This window comes from Lathyrus oleraceus, chromosome 1, assembly GCF_024323335.1.
Source record: "Lathyrus oleraceus cultivar Zhongwan6 chromosome 1, CAAS_Psat_ZW6_1.0, whole genome shotgun sequence".
Lineage (NCBI taxonomy): Eukaryota > Viridiplantae > Streptophyta > Magnoliopsida > Fabales > Fabaceae > Lathyrus > Lathyrus oleraceus.
This window is the reverse complement of record NC_066579.1, coordinates 98,965,120-98,975,160: the sequence shown is the minus strand read 5'-3', so window position 1 is coordinate 98,975,160 and position 10,041 is coordinate 98,965,120. Positions and strand designations below refer to the sequence as shown.

The window sequence follows — 10,041 nt, the reverse complement described above, 5'->3', positions numbered from 1 at the left end:
AGCGTGTGGTATCTTACCATATTTCGTATTCTACTTAAGTACATCGTACCTTACGATGTTCTACAATTCACTTAAGTGCACCGTACCTTATGGTGTTCCTTAGTTACTCTATCTCTCATCAATTTGTCCTTTTGTATGTGACTCTGTAGGTTTTTGCAACATTAGCAATTATACTAAATCACATATTTAACATAATAAACAGTGAGCGGTATCTAGCAACACATCACTGCTACCCAAGACACGAAAATGTCATGTGATCTGACAAATCCTTTTATGATAATACTTATGTGTGCAATTATCCTTTTGCCCTTATGTCTATATTGAACACAAGGCATAGACCGTGTCATCCTTCTCCAGTTCAATATTGGGCCCATAGACATTTATCATGTTACGCATGATGCGAAAATTCCATCTAGGTCACTCATGTCCCTCAACATGCTTCGTGGAGTACCCATCAACTGTCTTTATGGTCAACCAGTTATGGACAACGTTTGATCAGCAATAAGGCACTCGACTCTACATCTAGGGTCCATAGTGGTTTCAGGTCGAAGGGTGGTATACACCACTATCACCATGAGAATAACTTATGACACTTTTCATAACATTCTATATGGTATTCTCATAGCGGGTCAATCCAGTATAAATATTACTCTTAATATTCATACCTATGTTTAAGACTTGATAACTCCTTATCCATTATCCATGAGATGTGATCATCAGTCTATATACATAATAGTCTTAATGCTTTAATGTTATCCCACTTCACAATAAAGCTCGACTACAGATACTTTAAGAATAGTGTCCTTATGTTTAATGGGATCTTATGATTAAGTCACACTTGATACATTAAACAAACTAACTATTCTAGGGACTTTATTAAACAAACATAATTAAAAAAAAAACCTTTTATTATTAATAAGTAATTCGATACAAGTACGAAAAGTATTGGCATCTAGGGCTTACACCAACAAATAAGCCATAACCTAGTAGCCTTAACCTAAAAGCCATTCATCCTACAAAAATCAACCTATTAACTTTATGCAGGCTGTAAACCAAATTGTAAACAGTCCATGAACACGTACATGACAAACCTATACCATACAACATTGCATCACCATGCTAGCATTCCCAAATAGCCCAAGCGCATACAGCATATCAGACCTGGATAAGGTCTAGAAACAGGCTGCATAACATATCCCAAGCAAGCCACAAACCATGACCTTTCCACAACATTAAACCAAACTAGCAATTAACAGAATTGAAAGAGTGTAGAAAAAAACAATCTTGCAGGTCGAACTGGACAGTCGACAACAGAATTTCAACAAGATTTCCACTTGCACATTGCCCTGTAAAAGAAGATGGCATAATTTACTAACTTCATTCAAACTCACAAATCCAATCCCACCGATATAACCCTTAACCCTGCATATTGACAGAATATCACATTGTAAAATAACAGAACGTAATGCAGGGAATCGTGACCTCACTAACTGAATTTTTAAGTTCTAACATAACATAAGTAACAATCACATACAGGTCAGTAAACCAATTTCCAAACCGACGGCTAGAATACAGAACTTCAAAAAAGAAAATCATAATAAGCTAACAATTTGCATATACATTTAGTTGCACTAACAACTGGGTTCATTCAAGCTCAAGTAATGGACAAGGATAACAAATCAGAAACATCAATGATATTGGTATATCCGGTTAACATTCACATAACTAATTCATCCTGATTCCCACAGTTAAAAGAAAAAAACTAACATTAAAACCTGACATTTGTAACATAGAATTTAACATAAATAAGTAATAGCTTAACAGTTAACATTGCATAATTCACATTTAAATCTAACGTTATCAAGTTCTAACAGCAGTGCATCAGTAAACAAAATCTGCAGGCCATTTTCGCAACTAAAGCATTCTAACATATTTAACAGGGTTAATTAAGATAAATACAAGTCCTTAACTAACTTCATTCCAGCTCAGCAAACTAACTCTAACAGATTAACCCTAACTAAACTTTAACAATGTCATCTTCATAACCGAATCGTACATGGATGATTTAACAGAGTTCAAACTCTGTTAAAACTGAGGTCTATATAACCAATTCAATCATTACAGAATCAGATACTAATCATTGCTCACAAAAATCCATTATTATTCAATCGTTTCCCAATCACGTTTCATTCACTCTCAAACACGAATTCAGAGATCTCACTCGGTTTTTTGCTTCAATCCCAATTTTGTCTCTCTCCCTCACTCAAAGCTCTATTCAGAACTCCATTGAAGCTTCACCTTAAAGCTTCAAGAAGAGTTAGCTAAGCCTCTCATTACTCACGGTTCGATTTTGGAAGAAGAAGTAGAAAATAGAAGAAGCAATGAACATCAAAGGAAGAAGCAGATCGTGAATTTTACTTGTTTGTTCACGTGATTTTCCTTCACATTTCGTCAACATTCACCAGAACAGTTCTCCGTTTCGGAGGTAAAATTTCTTCTCTGTTTGCCTCAAAATTAATCATCATTGTGTAGTAGATCTTCTTTGACAACATTAACCCCATGGTTTGCGAGAGAATCCTTGTTTTTATGTCGTTTAATTTAACTTTGACATGTTAGGGTTCTTGACTGAGCGCTTTCGATTGGAACGATTCAAGTTGTTTTTAGAGCTTTTCATGGCCATATATGGATTTAGGGGAAAGAATAGGGTAGAAATACAGTTTCTGTTTGAGATTTTATGGTATCTCCGTCGCCGAGGGAACCTCCGGCGCGGCGGTCGAAAGACGGTAAGTAAAGAGAGGGATGAACTTGGTATTTTCAAATATTATTTTAAAGAATCTTTGGCCTTATTCATGTGCATTGGTAAGCCTCAGAAATTACTACTCACGTGATTTGGATCATTAATTGCATGCGAATTCCCAGGCGTCATGACCATGCAAATCTACTGATTGAGCCACGTGATGTACATCATCCTCATCCACTCTTCTTCCCTACGCTAAAGGCAGTTCTAGATGGATTTTGTTTGGGCCTTGAGCCCAAATTGCTATTGTTTGTTGAAAACTTTACCCCGTACCCCTACAATTGTACCCACATCCCTATATTTAAATTTTTTTGACCAAAATACCCTCATATAAATAGGGTATGTTTTCCATTTTTAAATTTTTTTACCATTTTCGTTCAAGAGTTTCGGAGAAGAGAAATTTTTGACTTTTTGGCATTGTAAACCGGAACACTCAGAGTAAGTCTTCCGGTTCATGAAATGTATACCGGAACACATGTCTAAAGAGTTTCGGTTTGTTGCCTTTAGGGGGCACTGAACCGGAAGTCTTTTAGAAAGTCTTCCGGTTTGGATTGTTGTATACCGGAAGTCTTTCTTAAAGACTTCCGGTTTGGATGATCTAAACCGGAACTCTTTAGGAAAGTGTTTCGGAAGTAATCTTGTTTTTTTACTCACCGGAACTCTTCTTTGAAGTGTTCCGGTACGTTTTTTTTTTTTTTAAATTAATTATTTTTTTAAACTTTTTTTTTGCAGTGGTTCGAAGACGAGGTGCGGATGGTAGGATTCCAGTCCGCACGTTAGACCGGGGTGCATCTTCATCTGCAACTGAGCCGGCTGGATATCCAGGAGGGTCGTACGATACGTCTCTTTTGGTGAAGTACGAGCATCATGTTGCTCGACATTTATGGTTCGGTGAGGTAAGTAAACGGGCTATATTTGAAAATGAATAATAGTTGAATATTTTATATTTTGTTTTCTAATATGTGTTTTAATTGTTTTTAGGAAAGAGGTCCAAAGAAAGAGTTGAAGGTTGCTGGACATGGACTGAAGTTGACTTCTAAGGTTCCATTGGCTCTTCCACCACAAATGGAGAGTTGGGTATCTAGATCCGGTTTATCTTCACTGCAGAGAACCAGTCTGAACAAGATAGACACAAATCTTGTCTCTGCATTTGTGGAAAGATGGCATCTAGAGACATCTTCATTTCACATGCCGTTTGGTGAAATGAGCATTACTTTAGATGATGTCGCATGTCTATTTCACTTGCCCATCAGGGGTATCTTCTGGAGTCCTCGGGATGTGATTGAAGAGGTAGCTGTTGAACTTGTTGTTGACTACCTAGGAGTGTCACACGGTCAGGCACAGTCACATGTTCGTAGCTGCAGGGGGTCGTATTACAAGTTGGAGTGGTTATACGATTTATTCGTACATCATAGAGTTGCTTCCAGCTGGGCATATGTGACTAGAACATATATATTGATGTTGGTGGGTTCCACCATATTTGCTTATAAGACCTTTACACTTGTAGAGGCACGATACCTCCTCCTGTTTACGGACTTGGATGGATGTTCAGGATATAGTTGGGGAGCAGCTGCACTGGTTACCCTCTACAGATATCTTGGAGATGCGTCCATGTACAGTTGCAAATAGCTTGGTGGATATCCTACTCTCCTACAGGTATATAATTTAATTTTGTTTATTAAGTGTTGGATTCATTTTATAAAATATGTTAACTTAATTTATTTTATTTATTATGTTTGTATTTTGTAACAGTGTTAGATTCACGAGTACTTTCCAACTGTTGGAAAAAGAGGGGAGAATTGGAAACCTGCTGATAACTGTGGTCTTCCCCGAGCGATGAGATGGTCGTATAGGTAGGGAGTCCTGAAGGTCGATGATTTACGACCTATTTTGGACGAGCTGACACCTGTCGACGTCATATGGCGTCCATTTGAGGATCATAGAGCATGGCGTGTATTTGATGAGATATGTCTTTACAGGGGCTGTTTGAAGTGGGGTGAAACAGTTGTTCCATACTTGCCTAATAGATGTTTACGTCAGTTCGGGTATAAGCAGTATGTTCCATCCCCACCTCTAGATTGTATGATGGCGACGAATATTGATGTTGATTGGATCAGTTACCATAAGAGTGTTATCAATGTGATCGGTCCATCTACCGTGGCCACCACTCTATCTGATGTAGAAGATGGTTATCTGGAGTGGTATTATCGTGTTTCCCATCCACGGTTGGTCCCTCCCCATCGTGACGATCCTAGAGAGGTACCAGTTCCTGTATATGACGTCGGGCCATCTGATCCTGATTGGGCTCGTGTATCTACATTGATTCATCGCTATCTGAGACAGGTTAATGCCGAAGAGGAAGATCCACAGTTTTCTGATTTATTTGAAGCTTTGCATATTTCTCGTTCACATTGATTTATGTATTAAGCTTTGAATATAATACACATAATAATATAAAATTCATGTTTTGATTACATATTTATGTTTTGAGTACATAATCATGCTAATACAGGTGTAAGTAATTGCCAATGTTGCATACGTCCTGCAAATCCTAACATCCAAGTAGTTGTTATATGAGAACGAAATTTCTTCCAATCTAATGTGACCGGTGGCAATGGAAACCCCTCTTTCATGTTAACCTGATAAAGTAAAATAATTAAAATAATAAGTCATATAACATAAAATATTAACTGAAATAATGTAGTGAAATAATTAAAATATTTAGGCATATAACTACGTACCTGAACCCAATGATTGTGGTTAACAAAACCAATGCAATAAATAGAGACATTTGGTGAATGTGAACTTGTCATCGGAAAGAAAGTCATGCACGAATTGCCTAAACAGACAAGTACAACATTATAGCGATTCGTTATCAAGTAACCCATATCTGGTAGACTCAACCATTTTTCAGGTGACTGTGAACCAAAGGATTCTATCATCAAAGATTCTCTCACTTCTGACAACCGATTAGAAAATAACATGTCATACAAAGTTGACCTATCCTTGTCTATTATTTCCAACCCCAACTCTCTACGAACCATTGCCCAACCATCCTCACCATATCCATGCAATGATGCAATGACTCTAAATCCACAATTACCATCTGATTCAACATTAACTACATCTTTAATGTATGACCTAATATGATTAGGAAATTGAAGAATGAATTGTGGTTGCTTCTTTGATAATTTTATTTTCTTCGAAGTCTGTGATGGTTGAGATTTCCTTTGTGAAGATTGAGATGCCTTATCAACATACTCATGATACGAAGGGTCCCTATAAACATCATATTCTGTTGGTTTTTCCCTTTCTTCTTCACTCCTCCTTTGGTTTTTAGTTTCTCAGGTGGTGGACACAATGGAGTCATTGTTGGGTATGCTAGTTCACATATCCTACTATTTAATACCCTTTTCCCAATAACATCTAATGACCTAAATCGTCTCCATAACTCATCCATTGCAGAAGTCATATCCACCTCTGATCCATCATCTTCACCTACCTCTAACTCAACTTCCATAGTTAGTTTCCTCCAATGAACATGAACATCATCAATGGGTATCGGTATACCACCTAGTATGTATCTTCCTAACTCACAAGCACAAGGTAACCCATAAGATGTTCTAAGAGTACAACCACATATTTGCCTGTTAGTTCCAACATAATCAACTCTCAATAACTCTTCAGCAATACGTCTCAAAGCAGCTCGAGATACAGAACCACGCAAATAACCATAAAAGGGACTTACGTGCGCGTGCTCAACTTCGTAAAAACTCTTTTGAAAAGAAGCTATAATGTTTCCCAGTTGTAACCTCAAGTTGTTATTCATGGCTTCCCAACATTTGACCATGTCACCTATACTGTTTCCTAACATCTGCTTTAACTTCCAATGAGCAGATTCAACCCTAAAAATATTGAAAATAACACATAAAAAATACATAGAAATAATATCAAATATAAAAATAACACATACAAAATTATAAGACGTATCGATTAGTCGTTGTGTTACCCAAATGTAGCACTCGATTAATCCATGCTCCAACAAATTTATGCCTATGTGGAGTCAATCATGTGTCTTTCACATAATTAATAAATCCACTAGAATCAACACATGCTTGCTCAAGTTGATGCAACCGCTGGCCATACTCAACCTCATCACTAGCCCAGACAACTTCCATCCATAATGTGTCTATCGTCTTTTGTAGGTCATTCACCACATGTTGTTTGCATTTGGCACCAACGTTTTTGTTAATGTGAAATCTACATAGCAAATTAATCGAGCTGGGAAACACAATTTCAATTGCTTTCATCAAAGCAAGATCTCTATCTGTCAAAATCACTTGTGGACACATGTCTTTCTTCACAAACAACTCTTTTAATTTCTCCAATACCCAGCAAAAATTCTCTGTTTGCTCAGACTCCATATACGAAAATCCAACAGCAAAAGTCAACTCGGTCGATGTCATGCCAACAATTTCAAACAAATGTTGTCTATATTTGTTTGTCTTGTAGGTGCTATCCATAACTAACACAATCGGAAAAATATTCAACAACTTAACTGAATCAGGATGTGCCCAAAATATCTCTCTCACCACTTCCGAGTCATCCTTTTTTCTACTCCAATAGACATAGCCTGCATCCTCAATAAGCTTAAACAGATGTTGTATCTCACTCTTAGGACCTCTTATCTCTTTTTGTATCACACTCTTATGCTTGTATACTTGCGTAATCCGAGTGACATTCTCAGGATATCGGTCTTGCAAGGAAAGCAATATATGTCTGGGTGGTACATGTCTCTTTGCCAAATCAGCGACATGTTGCTTCTCATCTGTGGTCAACCTACCAATAAACGAATGACCTTTTAATCTATCAGGTAAACCATGATTATGTAACCCATATTTTACATCAATCTTCCAACCAGATCCATCTTTCGCCGGAGTCGACCTGATTTTAAATGGGCATCCACATTTCTTGGACGCACTTTGGGTACCACTATCACTAATCTTGTGTTTCCCACCTTTATCACAACCAAATATTATTTTGTTACTTCTCCCTCTCTTCCCCGTTTCAGTATCTGAACGACTGATAATAACAGTTACTTTATTATCGATTCCAACCTCTTTAATCCATCTGATAACCTCTTCTCGTGTACCAAATCTTTTCGTCGTCATAAACGCATCAGTAATATCTACACATATTTGGGGAAGATTTTCCATTCCTGCAAAATAAAAAACAGATTAAAAAAATTAAATTAAAAAAAAAAAGCGAACCGGAACACTTCATGAAAGAGTTCCGGAACACATATAATACAAACCGGAACACTTCTCCAAAGAGTTCCGGTATGTATAGATTTGTTCACTGGAACTCTTTCAAGAAGTGTTCCGGTTTTGTAAATTTTTTCTGATTGAACCGGAACTCTTTCATGAAGTCTTCCGGTTCATTGTTTTGTGTGTTCCGGAAGTCATTCTTGAAGTCTTCCGGTTTGGGAAAAATACATACCGGAAGTCATTTTGCAGGAGTTTCGGTGCGAGGGGTGTGAAAGTGTAATTTCTGAAATTTTCAACTGAATGGTAAAAATGAAATGGTAAATTGGTTAAAACCAATTAAGGGTAGAATGAGAATTTTTAAAATTTTGTAGGGGTATGAGGCTAACTGTAGGGGTACAAGGTAAAATTTTCCTGTTTGTTGCATACCACCATTCCATTTGCTACCACTTGTCAGTTCCAAAACTGCACCACTAACACTCGTGTTATTTAATTACTTTTTAATTCTAATTTTTAGATCTAATGAGGATTATCTTTGTTAATCATGTTTACTTAGGTTAATCCAGTTTTTTTAGATTTTTAAGATTTAATTAGAATTTAGAAAGTTAGTATAAAATTTTAATTAGATTAAAATTAGGATTAGAATTGTAATTGATTTTAGAATATAGTTAAATTCTAAACATTTGGTTAAAATAGATTTTAGGACTTAGTCAAATCTTTAGGCTCTAGTTAGATTTTCTTAATTGGAATTTAATTTTTGTTCCTAATTGAAATATTACATGTGAAATGACCATTTTGCCCTTAGTGGTTTATTTTACTATTCTTAGCCATATAAATGCATGCTCCCTTAAGGATTTGACTTAGAATTTTGATTAATTTTAATCAAGATTTTTTTACTAACTATAACATGTTCCCTTAGCATTCTCAACATAGAATTTTAATCATAATTTCTGGCTAACCATGCATGATCCCTTAGGATAGTTTGATCAATTCTCACCTTTAAATTAGGTTTAATCATAATTTCCAATTAATTCAAACCTTTCGATTCAAATTGATCAAAAGTAATTTTGATCAATTAAATCCTTTGAACTTGTATAATCCCACAGTCTAATTTTTAGTGACCAGAAGACCCTTGGTCACTTAATAAGACTTTTTCTCTAAGTTGTGGTGCTCGAAGCCTCAAGTCAAGATCTTCAATCAAGGCATCCTCAGTCATATCAAGCAGCGGATTATACAAGACAAATCAAAGGTCAACACTTGGCAAATACGATTCAAATTGTACGAAATGAGCCTTAAGTAATAGGGAATGATAAGATGGAGTTTCTCCTATCCTTGTCTAGAGCAACTTTGTGTACGGGGCGTGGGCCCCAGCTATTCAAAGCGTTCGCCCTTATTCATAGACTTTAGTGCAATATGAATCGAATAACCTACGAAGTCTTCTTCATACAAGACAACATCAATACAAGGATAAAAAAATGAAGACTCTTTACCAATGACTTGTCAGTTAGGAGAAGTATCATGCGCCATGAGCCTTAAGTAGTAAGGAATGATGAGACGGAGTTTTCTTATCCTTGTCTAGAGCAACTTTGCGTATGGAGCGTAGGCCTCACCTATTCAAAGCGTTCACCCTTATTCATAGACTTTAGTATGATTCCTATCAATCGACTGTCAAGTCTCTTAGTAATTCATCCTCCATTCTAATAATTTCAATTAATCATTCAACCATGTCCTCTTGCCTCCTGAATTACCCTGCTTTCATCCCTAGTGGGATGAATTACGAAAACTCAGATTTCCTTATTGCACTATAAGGATATGTAGGCAGGAGAACCCAAATTCTTCATGAGCTACCCTATTTATTCAATCATTCTCCATTCGTTCAATCAATACAATATTTTTGAGATAAACCATACTTATCCTTGGACTCTTTGTACATCCTTTTAGGACGACATAGCGGCAATCCACCTTATCAATCGAGAGTTG

At 36.6% G+C, this 10,041-nt stretch overlaps 1 protein-coding gene and 1 long non-coding RNA gene across 2 annotated transcripts; one reads left to right on the top strand and one right to left on the bottom strand.

Moving 5' to 3' along the window:
• Positions 1-876: 876 nt before the first annotated feature.
• LOC127119198 (uncharacterized) lies at positions 877-2,953 on the bottom strand. The gene is made up of 2 exons (XR_007802716.1): positions 2,419-2,953; positions 877-1,422 (listed from the first exon to the last, which is right to left on the bottom strand). It is a non-coding gene; the product is annotated as an uncharacterized LOC127119198 (long non-coding RNA).
• Positions 2,954-3,251: 298 nt separating this feature from the next.
• LOC127093742 (protein MAIN-LIKE 1) lies at positions 3,252-5,227 on the top strand. The gene is made up of 4 exons (XM_051032649.1): positions 3,252-3,258; positions 3,530-3,693; positions 3,779-4,453; positions 4,550-5,227. The coding sequence occupies exons 1-3, from the start codon at positions 3,252-3,254 to the stop codon at positions 4,424-4,426; spliced, it is 819 nt and encodes a 272-aa protein (XP_050888606.1). The 3' UTR covers positions 4,427-4,453; positions 4,550-5,227.
• Positions 5,228-10,041: the final 4,814 nt, after the last annotated feature.

What these genes read in the sequence shown, in the direction of transcription:
- LOC127093742 (XM_051032649.1), top strand. An exon ending in GACATTTATGGTTCGGTGAG is followed by an intron (nt 3,694 to 3,778) that starts GTAAGTAAACGG and finishes AATTGTTTTTAG; the next exon opens with GAAAGAGGTCCAAAGAAAGA.